At 40.8% G+C, this 19,553-nt stretch overlaps 3 protein-coding genes across 11 annotated transcripts; all 3 read left to right on the top strand.

Annotated features, from left to right (window-relative positions):
• Positions 1 to 5,729: 5,729 nt before the first annotated feature.
• LOC131358136 (lysozyme g-like) lies at positions 5,730 to 8,448 on the top strand. Of its 5 annotated transcripts, XM_058397680.1 has the most exons (7): positions 5,829 to 6,171; positions 6,271 to 6,326; positions 6,438 to 6,477; positions 6,690 to 6,773; positions 6,870 to 7,066; positions 7,619 to 7,757; positions 7,933 to 8,448. In XM_058397680.1, exons 3-7 carry the CDS (start codon positions 6,474 to 6,476, stop codon positions 8,064 to 8,066), a joined length of 558 nt encoding a protein of 185 aa, XP_058253663.1. In that variant the 5' UTR covers positions 5,829 to 6,171; positions 6,271 to 6,326; positions 6,438 to 6,473; the 3' UTR covers positions 8,067 to 8,448. The 5 variants fall into 5 exon arrangements, with proteins under 5 accessions (XP_058253666.1, XP_058253663.1, XP_058253662.1 ...); XM_058397683.1 differs by lacking the exons at positions 5,829 to 6,171; positions 6,271 to 6,326 and adding an exon at positions 5,730 to 5,800; XM_058397679.1 differs by lacking the exon at positions 6,271 to 6,326.
• A 2,986-nt stretch (positions 8,449 to 11,434) lies between these two features.
• LOC131358138 (lysozyme g-like) lies at positions 11,435 to 15,053 on the top strand. Of its 2 annotated transcripts, XM_058397686.1 has the most exons (8): positions 11,435 to 11,452; positions 11,552 to 11,607; positions 11,719 to 11,758; positions 11,971 to 12,054; positions 12,150 to 12,346; positions 12,853 to 12,991; positions 14,645 to 14,770; positions 15,013 to 15,053. In XM_058397686.1, exons 3-8 carry the CDS (start codon positions 11,755 to 11,757, stop codon positions 15,036 to 15,038), a joined length of 576 nt encoding a protein of 191 aa, XP_058253669.1. In that variant the 5' UTR covers positions 11,435 to 11,452; positions 11,552 to 11,607; positions 11,719 to 11,754; the 3' UTR covers positions 15,039 to 15,053. The 2 variants fall into 2 exon arrangements, with proteins under 2 accessions (XP_058253669.1, XP_058253667.1); XM_058397684.1 differs by lacking the exon at positions 11,435 to 11,452 and having other exon boundaries at positions 11,534 to 11,607.
• Positions 15,054 to 15,194: 141 nt separating this feature from the next.
• On the top strand, positions 15,195 to 18,604 carry LOC131358135 (lysozyme g-like). 4 transcript variants are annotated; one of them, XM_058397678.1, is made up of 6 exons: positions 15,195 to 15,684; positions 16,798 to 16,818; positions 17,000 to 17,083; positions 17,190 to 17,389; positions 17,826 to 17,964; positions 18,353 to 18,604. In XM_058397678.1, the coding sequence occupies exons 2-6, from the start codon at positions 16,815 to 16,817 to the stop codon at positions 18,484 to 18,486; spliced, it is 561 nt and encodes a 186-aa protein (XP_058253661.1). In that variant the 5' UTR covers positions 15,195 to 15,684; positions 16,798 to 16,814; the 3' UTR covers positions 18,487 to 18,604. The 4 variants fall into 4 exon arrangements, with proteins under 4 accessions (XP_058253661.1, XP_058253659.1, XP_058253660.1 ...); XM_058397676.1 differs by having other exon boundaries at positions 16,779 to 16,818; XM_058397677.1 differs by having other exon boundaries at positions 16,721 to 16,818.
• Positions 18,605 to 19,553: the final 949 nt, after the last annotated feature.

Genomic DNA, 19,553 nt, shown 5'->3' with positions numbered 1-19,553 from the left:
GAGCTAGTTTGATGGCCAGTAATTCTGTTTCCAATATCACAATTTTGTTCGGCAGGGGTCATCTTCCTTGAGAAGAAGGCACATGGATGGAGACGAGGAGGATTGCCTTGGTACTGTACCTACTCCCGAGGTGGATGCGTCTACCTCCACCATAAAGGGCTTGTTCAGGTCTGGATGGGTCAGGAGGGGTGCAGATGTGAAAATCATTTGGAGTTCTGTCATAGCTTTTGTGGCCTGAGGTGTCCAGGACAACGACTTAGGTTTATTCCTGAGCAGGTTGGTTAGTGGAGCCACAACAGAACTGTAGTTTTTTTTTTTTATGAAATCAGCTATAAAAATTAGAGAAACCAAGGAATCTTTGGAGGTCTTTGAGGGTAGAAGGGGTAGGCCAGGTAGAGATGGCTTCCACCTTCCTCTCATCCATGCGGATACCCTTGGGGCTGATGACATAGCTGAGGAACTGAATTGAGGTCTGATGGAATGCACACTTCTCTGCTTTCAGATAAACTTGGTGTTCACAAAGTTTCTTCAGGACATTAGAAACGGGTTGACTATGTTTGGTCTCGCTCTGGGAGTACACCAGGATATCATCGATGTAGACCAGGACAAAGCGATTGAGGTACTCCCGGAACACCTCATTCATGTACCCCAGAACACTGAAGGGGCGTTGACCAGGCTGTAGGGTATGACCCGGTACTCGTAATGGCCGGTTGGGGTTACAAAGGCAGTTTCCCATTCATCTCCCTCTTGTATACGAATGAGGTGTACACGCTTCTAAGGTCCAGTTTCGTGAAGATCCTGGCTCCACGGAGCTGTTCTAAATGGCTGGGATGAGAGGAAGAGGGTAACGATATTTGACTGATTTTATTGAGGGCTCAGTAGTCTTTGCAAGGCTGTAGTCCTCCGTCTTTCTTGGCCACAAAAAAGAAACTGGAAGCTGCCGGGGATGTAGACGGGCAGATGTAGCCTTGTTGGAGTGCCTCCTCTATATATTCCTCCATGACATTCTGTTCAGGGAGAGAGAGAGGATAGATCTTACCTCTGGGCACCGGTTCACTGAGTAACAGATCGATGGCACAGTCCCATGGGCGGTGAGGAGGTAATTTAGAGGTTCATTTAGGGCAGAAAACGTCACTGGATGGGGCATATTCCGGTGGTATGTTTGAAGACTGCTTCTGGATGGGACTTTCTATGGAGTAAGTCTGTAGAGGGAGTACTGGAATGGTAGGATTGAGTAGCGGTAAGGAGGGGAAGCATCGATGGAAGCAGTTGTCCTTGCCCCATTTCAGGAGTCCTAACACTATCCCTGCAGTAGATCTCTCCAGAACCAGTAAAAAGGTGTTCTCAGTGTGGAGCATGCCAACCTGGAGTTGAATTGGATCCACACAGTGACTGACTCTTCCACTGCCAATGGGATTTCCTGTGATAGACTGGATATGATATTCGGTGGTATTTACTTTCTTCTTGAGCCCAAGTTGGTCGCAGAGGCTCGAAGAGATGAAATTGCTGGCTGACCCAAAGACGAGGTTGAAACAAGATGGCGCTGGTGAGGTCGGCTGCCTTCACGACTGCTCCTAACACTTTTTCTTTGTTTATGTTTTTTAAGTTAACTTTCAATTCAGAAAAACCGGCCATTTCTTCAACATGGAGCGCATTCGTTACAATAGAGATACTCTTATTTCTATTGGTGTACAATGTACTCACAATTCGATGTTTTTAACCCCGGATCCAAGCTGGCTGAGTGAGATCCTGAGGGAGAACAAAGGATGCGACCCGAAGCGGCGGCCCCGGGGGAAATGAGCTGGTATCAGGAACAGGCTGAGAGCCCGTGCACACCAAATACCTCTGCCTAGCAGTCTGCTCACCAATGTCCAGTCTCTGGAGAACAAGCTCGATGACCTCAGAGCCAGGGTAAAGTTCCAGAGAGACATTCAGGACTGCAATCTCCTCTGCTTCACCGAGACATGGCTGAACCAAACGGTGCCGGACCACGCCATCCAGCTGGCCGAGTTCTTCTCAGTTCACCGCATGGACAGAACACTGGAATCGGGGAAGTCAAGGGGAGGTGGCGTGTGTTTAATGGTGAACAGTAGCTGGTGCAACAGCGCAAGCATTGTTCCTCTCACGCGCTTCTGCACACCCAACCTGGAACTTTTGACCATCAAATGTCCTTATTATCTTCCTCAGGAGTTTACATCAGTCATAGTCAGCGCCGTTTATATTCCACCTCAGGCAGACACGGACACTGCTTTATGCGAGCTGCATGAAGCACTCACAGCACCAGACTCAGCACCAGGACACCGCGTTTATTGTGGCGGTGGACTGTAACAGAGCCAACCTCAAACGAGCAGCACCGAACTTTTATCAGCACATCAGCTGCCCCACCAGGGGTGAAAGGACACTGGACCACTGCTACACAACAGTCAGAGATGGCTACAAGGCACAATCTCACCCCCTGTTTGGGAAGTCTGACCACACCGCCATCTTCCTTATGCCAAAATATTAACAAAGGCTCAAGCAGGAAGTTCTGGCTCGGAGGGAGGTCTCACGCTGGACGGACCAATCGGTGGCCACTCTTCAGGACGCTCTGGATGATGCAGACTGGGACATGTTTCGGCGCAGCTCTGATGCCATCAACATGTTTATGGAAGCGGTTATGGGATTCATCAGGAAACTAGCGGATGACACAGTTCACAAGACTATCGTCAGAACATTTCCTAATCAGAAGCTGTGGGTGGATAAATTCGTCTACAATGCTCTGAGATCTCGCTCCACTGCGTACAACACGGGGCTCACCAGCAGAAACATGGAGGAGTATAAAGCTGCATCCTACAGCGTCCGCAGAGTGGTGAAGGCGGTGAAGCAGCGCTATGGACAGAAACTAGAGTCACAATTTCAACAGAGTGGCTCTAGGAGTCTGTGGCAGGGACCCTAGGGACTACAAAACACCATCTTCCAGATCGGTGAATGCAGATGCTTCTCTGGCAGATGAGCTAAACACCTTTTATGCTCGCTTCGAGGCTGCAGCTCACAGCGCTAACAGTGTTAGCAGTGCTAACAGCGCTATAGGCAGCACACACGTGGAGCATGCCGGAGAGGAAAACACATTCATCATCTCTGAGCATGACATGGGAAAGGCATTCAGGAAAGTGAATACCAGGAAGGCAGCAGGACCAGATGGCATCACAGGTTGGGTCCTGAAGGCCTGTGCCGACCAGCTTGTGCCAGTGTTCACTGAGATATTCAACCTCTCCCTGGATCAGTCTATAATCCCAACGTACTTCAAACAGTCCACCATTGTTCCAGTCCCCAAGAAACCCCAGCCCACCTGCCTGAACGACTACCGCCCAGTAGCCCTGACCTCGGTGGTGATGAAGCGCTTCAAAAGACTAATCAGAGACTTCATCACTTTTTCCCTACCTGACAACCTGGACCCACTACAGTTTGCGTACCGTCCCAACAGATCTACAGAGGACGCCATCGCACACCTCAATCATGCAGCCCTGAGCCATCTGGACAGCAGAAGGGGGAATTATGTCAAAATGCTGTTTGTTGACTACAGTTCAGCATTTAACACATAATTCCCTCCATACTCACCACTAAGTTGGAGATCCTGGGCCTCAGCCCATCCCTGTGTCACTGGATCTCCAATTTCCTGACGGACAGACCACAGTCGTATACCTACGACTGTGTGGCCACTTCCAGCTCCACCAACATCAAGTTTGCGGACGATACTGTGGTGGTGTCCCTGATCTCCAACAACGACGAGACGGCCTACCTAGAGGAGGTTAGAAACCTGTATTTATGGTGCCAGGTCAACAATCTCCTCCTGAATGTCAGCAAGATTAAGGAGCTGATAGTGGACTTCAGCACCAAGCAGGAGGGGAATTACCAGCCCCTGACTATCGACGGGTCCCCAGTGAAGAGAGTGGACAGTTTCCGGTACCTGTGTTTACGTCACGCAGGACCTGACATGGTCTTGTCATGTCAACACCCTGGTGAAGAAGGCCCGGCAGCATCTTTATCATCTTAGACGCCTGAAGGACTTTAAACTGCCCTCAAAGGTGCTAAAGACATTCTACACCTGCACCACTGAGAGCATCCTGACGGGAAGTATCACAGCCTGGTTTGGAAACAGCACCAAACAGGACAGGCAAGCTCTACAGAGGGTAGTGCGATCAGCCGAGCGTACCATCCGCACCGAGCTTCCCGACCTGGACACTATATACAGCAAGTGGTGCTGGACCAAGGCCAGGAAGATAATGAAGCCATCCCACAATGGACTCTTCTCTCTGTTGCGGTGAGGGAAACGTTTCCGTTCCTTGAAGGCAAACACAGAGCGAATGAGGAGGAGCTTCTTCCCGCAGGCCATTCAGGCCCTCAACCAGAACACCTAGTACCTGGACTTTCTAGACTTACCCCACACATGAACATTACATTCTACCTCAGCTGATTGTTGCGCACACAAATTGCACTACTTGTATACTCTGCACTACTCTGCACACATAATAACCACACTCACTGGACATCTTTGTGTGCATACTGCACTGACACTTTACATACCTTATTATTTGGCATTACATTATTTGACTTTTTTATCTACATACATGTATATACTATATATTATAGATGTTTATACACATTATTTATATATTTTTATAAATACTTATAAATATTATATCACTTTATCATTATATATTATAGATATATTATCATACTATTATATTATATATATATATTTATTTATTTATTTATTTATTTATACTTACACGTTTGTATATGTATAGCCGATACACAATCGGCTTTACATAACTATTGGTGTTTTTCATAATTTATCATGTCTAATTTCTACTATGTTAGTTTTTATTCTTCCTATTTTTCCATATATATTTTTATTACCTATATCCCTATACTTTCTTGTCCACACACTTTACTTTATATTGTTCTTCAAATGTAGGACAGTCGTAATAAGCATTTCACAACATGTCGTACTGTGTATGATTTTGTGACAAATAAAATTTGAATTTGAGGAGGGCATGAATGGTCCAGTTGCATGGGTTCTTCAGCTGGTTCTGGAGAGCGGGGAGGTTCTGGTTGGCAGAGGACAAAGGTGTTGCTTAGATCCATGCTGTCTCTCATGCATTCAGAGACCCTGATGGCACGCTGAATGAAACGCTCGAGCCCAATGGTGTCATCTATGGTGGCGAGATGCAGTCGCAGCATGGGTTCTAAACGCTGTCTGAAGGTTGTTAGCAGGGCACACTCATTCCACCCACTGGCGGCAGCTAGTGTACGGAATTTTAATGAGTAGTTTTGTATGGAGTTTTTGTCTTGTTTAAGGTGGTAAAGCTGCTCACCAGCAGATAAATCCCCCAGAGGTTTACCAAACACTTCTCTAAAGTGTGCAAAGAATGTTTCTAGCGTTTGGGTGACAGGTCCATTCTGATTCCAGAGAGATTCCGCCCATCGGAGAGCTTGACCTGAAAGGAGAGAAAGAACAAATGCGATTTTAGCTCTCTCTGTAGGGAAACGGTGCGGCTGCATCTTCAGGGCGAGCGAGCATTGTAATATGAACCCGTTGCAGTCCTCCGCCGAACCAGAGTAGGGCGCTGGATTGACTACGGGACTGGCGGAGCATTGGAGCGCTGAAGAAACGGAGGCGGAAGCGGCGTGTGGCGGAAAAGCGGTGGGTTCTGGCAGGCGGCTGTGGAATCCTCCGTAAGGAATCCACCAGTTCCTGAAAAGGGATTCATTCTGTTGGTCCAGCCTGGACACAGACTTAGTTAAAAACCCAAAACGGGTAGGTTTATTAATCTTCGTAAAACGGGTAGAGAAAGGGAAGAAGTAGATACCGGTACTAAGAATATCAGTAGAGAGTCGTGGAGTCTTCGACGTGAGTCGTGTACGAGACCAGACCGTGGAAAGAGTGAACTTAAATAAAGGAGTGGAAGTGATAAAGCAACTAGGTGATAGATTAGTATTCGGGTGATTGGGCGCGTTGGTTGGTGAGGGGGTCTGGTATACCCGTGACACAGAGTGCACTATTATTCAAAATCAATAATACTCAAGTATAAATATGTTAAAATAACACATAAGTATCACATCAGGTTTAATCATTCATGGATTTTCCAATCCCTGCTGTTTTGATGTATATAATGGTGGTAACTGATGGTAAGTTATTAACAATTACATTGATTTATGTATTGTTAAATACAAACACGCTGCAAGTAATGCCACCTTCATCTCATCATAACTGGAAATTCTACTTAGTCATGAAAATAGACAAAGTAGAATTAAAAACATTGAGCTGGAGGCTGCTCTGACTGGTGAGTCAAACAAATTGATGTTGTTGTGGTTCACTGAAACATGTCTCCTCCTTCTTTATTTAGAGGAAGTGTTTAGGAGTATTTACCAGTTAAATCTGTCCTCACTTACAGCTCTTTTCTCTGGGCAGGGAAGTTACAACCAGCAACATGGGTGAGTTTATTTTCTGACCCATATTGTGTATTAGTGTTAATTGTGCTAGTTGTATTAGTGTACTAACAACATTGTACAAGTGCTTGATATTTTTTCATTATATTTTGGTTTCTCTTTCATTCTTTATAGTTATAGAAATCATTTAAAATGCAAGCGCACTGCTGGTTATTCCTCTAGGATCTCAGATTCTTTTTTTAATTTGTCCATCCTAGCCTGTATTTATGGAGACATTACCAAGATCAGCACAACCGGAGCATCTGAAAAAACAGCTAGGCAGGACAAGCTCACTGTCAAAGGTGTCGAATCATAATTTTTGTATGGATATTGAAAATAAACTTTTTTATTTTTAACCTTATTTTTTTGAAGGTAATGATGATTGCTTGCTTCCATAGGGGTGGAAGCTTCACATAAACTGGCTGAGAATGATCTGAGGAAGATGGAGCAGTACAAGAACGTTATCATCAAAGTTGGCAGAGCTAAGCAGATGGACCCAGCTGTCATCGCAGGCATCATATCCAGAGAGTCCAGGGCTGGGTCAATTCTTGTGAATGGCTGGGGAGACCATGGCAATGGTTTTGGACTCATGCAGGTTGGGTTACAATAAAAGCCTGTGTAATTCAGTTGCGATGTGAGGTAAATGTGGAAGTTGCAGTTGTTGAAAGGTGTGGCTGTGAGTTAATCTGTGTTAGAAATACAAGTCAGCACAGTAGGGTGGGGCTTTTGGATTATGATGCTGTGCGAGCGATTAAGGATGAAATCACTTTAAAAGGTAAAAGTCCTTATTGAAAATATAATTCATTTAATGCAGGAATTGTTTAACTGGTCATGGTTTTTTCTTCATTGGCTGTGTACACGGTGGTGTTTATCCAGTTTCTGTGGGAAGCAGTGGCTCAGTGGATAAGGAACTTAGACACTGATTGCAAGATTGTTGCTTAAATCACATAACCGAAATACTCAACCAAAATTCTTAACCCTCACCTGCTCAGTTTACTTATCTTGACTTAGGTGCAAGATATAATGCTATTAATGTACAGTGTTTACTGTACCTTTGCATTAAAATGTCACAAGAAAATGCAAAAATAAATAGAAAAATAAATGTAAAATCAAAGGGAATTGATTTGATCTTGGTTACTGTCTTTAGGTTGATAAGAACCACCACACTCCAAAGGGAGCCTGGAACAGCGAGGAACACCTCACCCAAGGCACCGATATTCTAATACAATCTATTAAAGACATTCAAAAGAAATTCCCCAGCTGGCCCAAAGAGCACCAATTTAAAGGTAATTTAAATCTGACTGTTGCTTTAATTGTCAAACAGAAGGTTGTATATTCAATCACAGCTATCAGAAGACCATGGTATCATCTGTAAACTATGTCTCTATCCCTTTCCTAAACTGTCTCGATCGTCACACTTACTTTATCATCATCTCCTGTCATGTCTGTCTCCTGTTTCAGGAGGAATCGCAGCCTACAACTTAGGCCCAGGAAACGTCCGCACATATGAGCGCATGGACATCGGCAGCCCAGGAGATGATTATTCCAGTGATGTGGTGGCCCGGGCTCAGTTCTTTAAACGCAAAGGTTACTGAGCAATATTTGATTACAATGCTGCACTGCATAAAACTCAGTTTCCAGCATGGATGTATTTCATTTATAGATTATAGACAGGGCTTGATTTTTGAACATGTTAATACCAATTTGTATCAGGAGTATGCTGTTAACAAAACGTGTGTTTGTCTCTGTTCAGTTGGTTTCTGCTGGAAATTAGAATAAGAACTTTTACAAATAGCAATAACAATCAGGTGATGCTTTCACCAGAGGCTTTTTTTTAATGTTCATTAATAGGCTGAACTCCACAATATTCCTCATCACTATAAGAAAGCTATGTGTTTGGGGAAAGCTACTGTTTTTACATTTTAATTCAGAATGAAATGCGATAAGTCTTTATTAAAATCAAGGTGTGAACAAAAATATACAGTGTACCCTGAGTTTTGATTGGTAGCAAGCAGCTTATTCTCATTATCAAGTACCTTATTCTGAGAACTTGTAAGGTAATGTTTCTACCAAACATCAGAATTGGAGAAAGTGTGATATCATGATGGTTCATCCTGCACTAATGCAACTCTTTGGATATTTTGTGTAAAATAATATGGTGCATGAAATTCTCTGGAGATCATCAGTTTCTGAAATACTCAAACCAGCCCATCTGGCACCGACAACCATGCAATGGGTAAAGTCACTATGATCACTGACATTTTTGTCTACATGTAGGTTAGATTTATAATATAAGGTGGCCTAGTGGTCAGTATGTTCACCTTGTAACTCCAGGGTTGGGGGCTTGAGTCTTGTCTCCATCCTGTGTTCATAGAGTTTGCATGTTCTTCCTGTGCTTTTCACTTGGGGTTTGTTCTGGGTTCCTCCACCAGTCCAAAGACAGGCATTGTAGGCTGATTTGTACCTCTAAATTGTGTTTGTGAGTGTTGAGCCATGCATTGGGTTGGCAACCATGTGTAGGATGGATGGATACATATCACAACTGTAACTTTTGTATTTGAATTATTTTTTACATTGCCCTTCATCACATTATTGGCTCATTCCACAAACATGCAAGAATTCAGGTGTTCCTATTAAAGTGGTTTATAAGGAGGCAGAAGGCACTTGTGAGATGAATTTCAGGTGTTTTTCAGCTGGATGCAAGTATAGGTGTTTTCTTTAAGTGAAACACAATCAAAACAACTAACAGGAAACTAGATGTATTCTTATAGAGCAATAATCTAAACACAATCACGCTACCACACAATACTATAAATGACAAAATCTTGCCAAAGAAATACAAACAGAATTGATACACAGGTGGACAAAATTGTTGGTACCCTTCCATTAAAGAAAGAAAAACCCACAATGGTCATTGAAATATCTTAAAACTGACAAAAGTAATAATAAATAAAAAATTTACTGAAACAACGTAAACAGGTGGAAAGAAATCAGAAACCGGCAAAACAATCACACTAGCAAACAAATCTGAAAAGCGAAAACACAATGAAATAAAGCAAGGTCATACACAGGAAGATAATCGATAGCAGGAATACAAGGCTTGGTACGTCTAAGTAGAACAATACTTCACGTTGAAACTAGCATGCATGCTGCTCATTTGTCCATGCAAAAACCCAGAAGTCTCTGATCCCGAAAGTGCAAGAACTCGAGTGAGGGCTCCCTCTGCCAATTTGACAAGTGCATTACGAGGTGAGATGTTACAGAGTCCGCTGTCTGCGTATGGTCCACTGGAGGCGTACATGGGCATTTTCCCAGACTTCTTGGAGGCGATGTATCCAATCGTCCACAGCAGGAACGTCAGACGGTTGACCGGACCATGGGAATAGAGGTGGTTGATAGCCCAAAATACATTGAAATGGGGCTAGTCTGGTGAAAGAGTGTGTGAAAGAATTCTGGCCGTATTCAGCCCATGGGAGAAATTCACTCCGTCGATGTTGTTCATGACTACAGTATGACCTGAGATATCTGCCAGTCTCTCAGGCGTTCTGTTTGTCCGTTGGGCTGAGGATGATAACTGGAGCTTAAACTGACATTGATGCCAAGGTTGTTACAAAAAGCCCTCCAAACACAGGAGGTAAATTGGGCCACACTGTCTGAAACAATGTCCTCGGGGACATTATTATTAATAACTAATATTAATAGGCAAACAAATCCAAATCCTCAATCAGAAATTGTAAATGGCAAACAGGTGGAAAGAAATCAGAAACCGGCAAAACAATCAAACTAGCAAACAAATCCGAAAAGCAAAACCGAAACTTGTTAAACACGATGAAACAAAGCAAGGTCATGCACAGGCAGATAGACAACAGCAAGAATACATGGCTTGGTGCATGTAGGTAGAACAATACTTCGTGTAGATACTAGTGTGCACGCTGCTAATATATCCATGCTATCGTTTACTCTAGATGAGACTTCTGCACCTGTCGACAGGTATTTTGGCCCACTCCTCATGAGCAAATTGCTCCAGGTGTTTTAGGTTTGAAGGGTGCCTTCTCCAGACTACATGTTTCATCTCTTTCCATAGATGTTCAATAGGATTTAGATCATAGCACATAGAAGGCCACTTCAGTATAGTCCAATATTTTGTTCTTAGCCATTCTTGGGAGTTTAGCTGTGTCTTTTTGGTCATTATCCTATTGGAGGATCCATGACCAGTGACTGTGACCAAGATTCCTGTCACTGGGCAGCACATTTGGCTTCAGAATGCCTTGACCTGTCTTGAGATTTCATTGTACCCAGCACAGATTCAAGACATGCTGTGCCAGATGCAGCAAAGCAGCCCCAGAACATAACTGAACTTCTTCCATCTTTCACAGTAGAAAATTCTACCAGAAGCTTATATGCATTTTGGCAAATTCCAGTCTCGCTGTTCTATGATTTGCTCTCAAAAATGGAGTCCTCCTTGGTTGTCTTCCATTAAGTCCACTTTGGCTCAAACAGTGACGGATGGTGTGATTTATTATAAAGGGTATGAATAATTCTGAACATGGTGATTTTTGAATATTTGTCAATAAAACCCCATGAAATGCCATATTTCTCGAAATATCACATGTTATTTCTTCAGTTGTTTGTCACATATTAAATATATAAAGTATTATAAAACTCTTTCATCACAAACTCGCGAATATGTAGCTATTTTACTGGGTAAGGCCAGGGACACTCATCTTCCGACTTATACTTACATTGTGTAGAATAAGAAAGTGGAGTTTATTTTACATTTAACTTGAATGAGTGCAGAACTGAAGTGATTGACAGCTATGCTGAGTACATTTAACTGACATTTAGAGTGCACTATTATTCAAAATCAATAATACTTAAGTATAAATATGTTAAAATAACACCTATGTATAGCTTCAGGTTTAATTATTCATGGATTTTCCAATCCCTGCTGTTTTGATGTATATAATGGTGGTAACTGATGGTAAGTTATTAACAATTACATTGATTTATGTATTGTTAAATGCAAACACGCTGCAAGTGATGACACCTTTATCTTATCATAACTGGAAATTCTACTTAGTCATGAAAATAGACAAAGTAGAATTAAAAACATTGAGCTGGAGGCTGCTCTGACTGGTGAGTCAAACAAATTGATGTTGTTGTGGTTCATTGAAACATGTCTCCTCCTTCTTTATTTAGAGGAAGTGTTTAGGAGTATTTACCAGTTAAATCTGTCCTCACTTACAGCTCTTTTCTCTGGGCAGGGAAGTTACAACCAGCAACATGGGTGAGTTTATTTTCTGACCCATATTGTGTATTAGTGTTAATTGTGCTAGTTGTATTAGTGTACTAACAACATTGTACAAGTGCTTGATATTTTTTCATTATATTTTGGTTTCTCTTTCATTCTTTATAGTTATAGAAATCATTTAAAATGCAAGCGCACTGCTGGTTATTCCTCTAGGATCTCAGATTCTTTTTTTAATTTGTCCATCCTAGCCTGTATTTATGGAGACATTACCAAGATCAGCACAACCGGAGCATCTGAAAAAACATCTAGGCAGGACAAGCTCACTGTCAAAGGTGTTGAATCATAATTTTTGCATGGATATTGAAAATAAACTTTTTTATTTTTATCCTTATTTTTAGAAGGTAATGATGATTGATTGCTTCCATAGGGGTGGAAGCTTCATATAAACTGGCTGAGAATGATCTGAGGAAGATGGAGCAGTACAAGAACGTTATCATCAAAGTTGGCAGAGCTAAGCAGATGGACCCAGCTGTCATCGCAGGCATCATATCCAGAGAGTCCAGGGCTGGGTCAATTCTTGTGAATGGCTGGGGAGACCATGGCAATGGTTTTGGACTCATGCAGGTTGGGTTACAATAAAAGCCTGTGTAATAAGATAAGGGCGTTTGTCAAATGTAAATGAAATGTAGAAATACAAGTCAGTACAGTAGGGTGGGGCCTTTGGATTAAAGCCACTTTAAAAGTTAAAAGTCCTTATTGCAAAAAAAATAACTCATTTAATGCAGTAATGGTTTAACTGCTAATGGTTCTTTATTCATTAGCTGTGTACCTGGTGGTATTTAACCAGTTTCTGTGGGAGGTAGTGGCTCAGTGGTTAAGGACCTTATATACTGATTGCAAGATTGTTCTTAAAATCACATAACCGAAATACTCAACCAAAACTCTTAACCCTCACCTGCTCAGTTTACTTATCTTGACTTAGGTGCAAGATATAATGTTATTAATGTACAGTGTTTACTGTACCTTTGCATTAAAATGTCACAAGAAAATGCAAAAATAAATAGAAAAATTTATGTTTTTGAGAAATCAAAAGGAATTGATATTATCTTGGTTGCTCATATTGTCTTTAGGTTGATAAGAACCACCACACTCCAAAGGGAGCCTGGAACAGCGAGGAACACCTCACCCAAGGCACCGATATTCTAATACAATCCATTAAAGCAATTCAAAAGAAATTCCCCTGCTGGCCCAAAGAGCACCAATTTAAAGGTAATTTAAATCTGACTGTTGCTTTAATTGTCAAACAGAAGGTTGTATATTCAATCACAGAGCTATCAGAAGACCATGGTATAACCTGTAAACTATGTCTCTATCCCTTTCTTAAACTACAGTGCATCCGGAAAGTATTCACAGCGCTTCACTTTCTCCACATTTTGTTATATTACAGCCTTATTCCAAAATGGATTAAATTCATTATTTTCCTCAAAATTCTACAAACAATACCCCATAATGACAAAGTGAAAGAAGTTTGTTTGAAATCTCTGCAAATTTATTAAAAGTAAAAAAATCATATGTACATAAGTATTCACAGCCTTTGCTCACTACTTTGTTGAAGCACCTTTGGCACCAATTACAGCCTCAAGTCTTTTTGAGTGTGATGCTGCAAGCTTGGCACACCTATTTTGGAGCAGTTTCTACCATTCTTCTTTGCAGGAACTCTCAAGCTCCATTAGTTTGGATGGGGAGCGTTGGTGCACAGCCATTTTCAGATCTCTCCATTGATGTTCAGTCGGGTTCAGGTCTGGGCTCTGGATGAGCCACTCAAGAACATTCACAGGGTTATCCCGTAGCCACTCCTTTGTTATCTTTCTTGTGTGCTTAGGGTCATTGTCCTGTTGGAAGATGAACCGTCGCCCCAGTCTGAGGTCCAGAACGCTCTGTACATTGCAGCATTCATCTTTCCCTCGATCCTGACTAGTCTCACACTTCCTGCCACTGAAAAACATCCCCCAGCATGATGCTGCCACCACCATGCTTCACTGTAGGGATGCTATTGGCCAGGTGATGAGCAGTGCCTGGTTTCCTCCAGACATGATGCTTGCCATTCAGGCCAAAGAGTTCAATCTTTGTTGCATCAGACCAGAGAATTTTGTTTCTCATGGTCTGAGAGTCCTTCAGGTGCCTTTAGGCCAACAACTTCTGGAAGGTTCTCCTCTCTCCACAGAGAAATGCTGAAGCTCTTTCAGAGTGACCATTAGGTTCTTGGTTACCTCCCTGACTAAGGCCCTTCTCCACCAATCACTCAGTTTGGCCAGATGGCCCGCTCCAGAAGGGTCCTGGTGGTTGCAAACTTCTTCCATTTACTGATGATGGAGGCCACTGTGCTCATTGGGACCTTCAATGCTGCAGAAATCTTTTGTACCCTTCTCCAGATCTGTGCATTGATACAATCCTGTCTTGATGGTCTACAGACAATTCCTTGGACTTCATTCCATGGGCTTAGTTTGTGCTCTGACATGCACTGTTAACTGTGGGACCTTATATAGACAGGTGTGTGCCTTTCCAAATCATGTCCAGTCAACTGAATCAACCACAGGTGGACTCCAATCTAGTTGTAGAAATATCTCAGGGATGATCAGTGGAAACAGGATGCACCTGAGATCAATTTGTGAGTGCCATGGCAAAGGCTGTGAATACTTATGTACATGTGATTTTTTTAATTTTTTATTTTAAGAAATTTGTAAAGATTTCAAACAAACTTCTTTCACGCTAATTTCATCCATTTTGGAATAAGGCTGTAACATTATGGTGCCAAAATGTGGAAAAAGTAAAGTACTGTGTATACTTTCCAGATGCACTGTATGTCTCGATCGTCACACTTACTTTATCATGGTCTTCTGTCATGTCTCTCTCCTGTTTCAGGAGGAATCGCAGCCTACAACCTTGGCCCAGGAAACGTCCGCACATATGAGCGCATGGACATCGGCAGCCCAGGAGATGATTATTCAAGTGATGTGGTGGCCAGGGCTCAGTTCTTTAAACGCAATGGTTACTGAGCAATATTTTATCTTGCAATGCAGCACTGCATAACACTGTCTTTCCAGCATGGATTTATTTCATTTATAGATCATAGTTTCTAGACGGATATACTTGAACGTCTTAAAGTGACAGGGCTCATTTGCAACTTTTGTCTCACTTCTACTTGCATGAATTGTTGATTTTTGAACATGTTAATAACGATTTGTATCAGGAGTATGCTTTTAACAAAACATGTGTTTTTCTCTCTTCAGTTGGTTTCTGCTGGAAATTAGAATAAGACCTTTCACAAATAGCAATAACAATCAGGTGATGCTTTGACTGAGTTATCGATATTTTGGGGGGAGTGGAATCACAGTTATATTAAAAATATGTTAAACAACTCAAACGATTCTACTTAAAAAAATTTAATAGTATTCTTGATTGATCTTTGACTTCCCTCCGTCTCCTGAGTTTTGATTGGTAGCAAGCAGCTTATCCTCATTATCAAGGATAATCTTCTGGTCTTCCTCTAGTGTTGAAGGTGCGTGGCCCTAAAATCGAACATCTAAGGAAAGATGTCTGAGAATGATCTAAAAAGGGTGAGGAAGTGCAAAGACATTATTATTAACTGAAATTCAACCAACATTTAATAATAATACACAATAATTCACTCAATATCTGAAATGAAACTTTTTGTAGGTGTGGAGATGTTTTGCATCCTATTAGCAATACAAGTCAAGACAATGTTAGGGTGTGTAAAGCATGTTTTTTTTTTGCTGCGTTCGAAGTATCACAACCATTTATCTTATTAAATATAAATGTTTAATCTTACATTTAATCCTACTTTCTTTCACACTGAGATTCAAGCCAACTCAATTAAACAAACTCTGAACAAACACTGAACATTTCCTGACTGGAAATTCCCAAGAAGCCCCAGTTTAAAGGTAAGACTACACTATGTAACAAATTTTTAGTTTTTCTTGTTCCTGGAAAATAAGTGTTATTTCCCCATTCTTGGTAACCCAAATAAAGAGAAAAAAACCCATCTTAGCCATGAAAGTTTGGGTTTGAACCCTGGGCAATGGGATTCTCAAATTCTCAAATTCTTTTTCTGGAATATTCTAGAACGTTGTGACATGTTTGTTTTTTTTTGAGCAATTAAGATTTTTCAAGACCTTTTTAGATTATTTGGAATGTTCTGGATAGAATATTCCAGAATTTTCTATTAATTTCTGTAACTGGGCTGATTTTGAGGTTTTCGTTCTCTTAAAAGCCCAGACCCAAACTTCAAGGGGCTTAATGGCTATTTTTTTTAAAATCATTTTCCATCAAGAGTAATTGGACCCAGGACCCACTACCCAGGAACAAAAATCGTGTTACATAGTGTGATTTCACTTGCATTTGTAAAAAAAAAAGTCCTGAATAAAAAAAGAAAAAGTTTTTTAAGGACATTGTTTATTCATATTTCTAATTTTGCTGTTAAAAAAGGAAAATCAGTAATGAGGAAACTGATTTATTTTGTGTTATTTTGTTATTTTATGTGGGCCATTTGTTCAATCTATACCCATTCTGGAAAAAAAAAGAAAAACAAACAATATATGCTGAATTTTTGGTGTACAATTTGCCAGTTTTTAGGCATATATATAATAGAATTTGATATGTTTTGACTCTAAAAAAAGGATAAGTGGATGACTTGTGGAGACAAGTCAAGCAGAAACAAGATTATTTGGTGATACTTTCCACCCTGGCTACTTGTCTGGACAAACGCAGGGATTTTCAAGGATGAGTCTATAGCATGCAGATTAAACTTAAAATCCTGCCAAAATCTTACCACACCTATACACCCATAACTGATTACAGGCATATTCCAAGAAGGAAATTGTTGAAGAGCAGGACACCGGTAAAATAATAGTCTTCTCCCAAACAACAAAAGGGTGTGCCATGAGAATCTAAACTGTCATCAATGTGTCATTTTATTAGGAGGAAGAGCTTATGTATATATAAATCGATAAGCCTGGACTTATATGATCATTCACAGCTCTCTTCTTTCTGCAAAGCTATTAGAAGCACCATCATGGGTGAGTTTATTCTTCCATCGAAATTCATCATTCCAAATTTTCAGTAATAATTCTTCATTTATTTTTTCTCTTAAAAGTCTCAACGGCACAAATATCTTTATTGTATAGCAAAATGTTCTGAAAAGGTAGTTATATTGGTTATCGTCGATATATGTTTATCTTTTGCCTATCTTTATCTTAGCTTGCATTTTTGGAGATATTACAAAGATCAGCACAACCGGAGCTTCAGAAGAAACAGCTAGACAAGATAAACTCACTCTGAAAGGTAAACTTATATACATTACATTTGAAAGAATTATTAAGTGCCCAAATGTAATTTTTTACATTTTACATTAATATTAATCAGTTGACATATAAATATCCTTTCATAGGTGTGGAAGCCTCATATAAAATGGCTGAGACTGATCTAACGAGGATTGACCAATACAAGGCCATCATCCAGAAAGTCGGGAGAGCTAAGAATATGGACCCGGCTGTGATCGCAGGCATCATATCCAGAGAGACAAGGGGTGGATTACATCTTACGAAGGAGGGCTATCAGAAAGATGGCAAAGGTTTCGGACTAATGCAGGTTGGTTTAAAGCAATGCTTTAGTAATACATTTGATTTCACCTTTTTTATGCACCATGGACTCATCAAAATTTGAATGCGGAAAGGTCTTTGTATTCAGACTACATCTGCACAAGCTATTTTGTTATTTTTATTTCTATTTATTAAATTTATTTTATTTATTTAATTATTGTTATAGTGCTCAGCATTCAGAATATACAAATCAAATGCATGTAGCGTGTCTCACAGGTTGCCAGATATTTCTTTAAACAGTATATTACTTTAAACAGAAACAGAAAACAAAAGAAGGATAAGGTGTTAAGGAAGTAAGAAGAAGTCTTCCCTTTAGGGTCATTATTCTTTACTGAATTTCAAATCCATATACTGTGCTAGACAGACAGAAACTTGATAGACAGACAAAAACTTTATGGACCTGACACTGCATACATTTTCTCCAGGTTGATACAGGCTCCCATCAAAAAAGTGGAGCATGGAATAGTGAGGAGCATATCGCCCAAGGCACAGAGATTCTAATTGGCTTCATTAAAAAAATTCAGAAAAATTTCCCCGCCTGGCCCAAGGAGCACCAATTTAAAGGTACGGCGTTTCCTCACCCTCACCAAGCCACACACAGACTTCATGTGCTCTGTTGTTTTTGTTACAGAATGCCTGGTGTTCATGGGATAAACACTTCAGACACTCTACCTTGACCCTGACCGGGATAAAGTGCTTAATAATGATTGATGAATAAATGTTTTTGTTGTTCATTCATGCATTCAGGCATTGCCATGTTGCATTATAATGATACTTGAGTCGTGCCATTATTTTTAATGCTCTCCGCTATCAACTAAACAGTTGCAGTCAGGTCTATGACCAAGATCTCAGACCACCAGCTGACTTACATATATATTGTTAACATTTTCCCTTCTTACAGTATCACAGTTAGTTTATCACTGCCTTCTGTCATGTCTGTCTCCTGTTTCAGGAGGAATTGCAGCCTACAACTTTGGCCCAGGAAATGTCCGCACATATGAGCGCATGGACGTTGGCACCGCAGGAAATGATTATTCCAGTGATGTGGTGGCCCGGTCTCAGTTCTTTAAACGCAAAGGTTACTGAGCAATATTTGTTTTCCAATCCGGTACATACCTAGCATGTTTTTGACTGCATAAGTGTATGAGCTGTATTTTTTAAAATTAAGCTTCTACTTAAAAAGTGACAGAATTACTTTTGTACTTCTGTTTTGAACAAATAACAATAAATAAAAGGTTGTGATTTAAGTTGTCAAGTCATTTCAAAAAAAAAAAAAAATGATTCTGCCAAAATATAACTTTATATATACTTTATATATCTTTATATAAGTTCAAATCCATTTTTATAACACATTAAAATGAATTATAAAATTTTAGCCAACAACACCAGCCAATAGGTTGGACACATCAGCTCGTAGAACAGTTTTTGTCCAACCTAGATTGTTACATATATGGGACACCATTTCGTTGCAAGGCATAGTACACACACACATATATACAGTACATACACACACACACACATACATACATGCTTACACACACACATATATACATACATACACACATACACACACACACACACATATATATATACATACATACACACATACACACCAAGATACAATATTCCTCAGCCAGTCCATGTTTTTTGGGATAAAACCTAAGGACCCAGAGGAAATCCACACAGACACAAGGAGAACCCAGGGCCCTGAAGCGCAACCCACCCAAATAAATTTAAAATAATTTCCACTGATGCTTTCAGTACTGATTCATCTAATGGACATAATGAGCATAATCCAACTATTCAGATTGGATTCTCATGACCCAGAAAACGTGCCCACATCAAGCCAGTGAGGAGTCTATGTTGACGTTCCACATTGTGCCATTGGGTATTTCAGGATGTGATTGACCCCACAGCATTGCCCCCATATGGGCACAGAAATTTTGGAAAACTAAGTTTTGACCCAATGCAGGCTAGGCCACAGCAGTACTACACAGGATTTCTGTGAAAATCCCTGAGAGACGGCTGACCCACACACAGCCGATGTTGATTTGTATGTTTTGGCCTAGATTGCTTGTAAAAGAGCAGTGTGGGCGTTTTTGCTTGGTATTTACACAGATCAGGCATTATGAGCACTGAGAGGTGAAGTGAAT

This window comes from Hemibagrus wyckioides, linkage group LG08 (genome assembly GCF_019097595.1).
Source record: "Hemibagrus wyckioides isolate EC202008001 linkage group LG08, SWU_Hwy_1.0, whole genome shotgun sequence".
Taxonomy (NCBI): domain Eukaryota; kingdom Metazoa; phylum Chordata; class Actinopteri; order Siluriformes; family Bagridae; genus Hemibagrus; species Hemibagrus wyckioides.
Note: the sequence above shows the minus strand (reverse complement) of the source record. Positions and strands in the feature narration are given on the sequence as shown.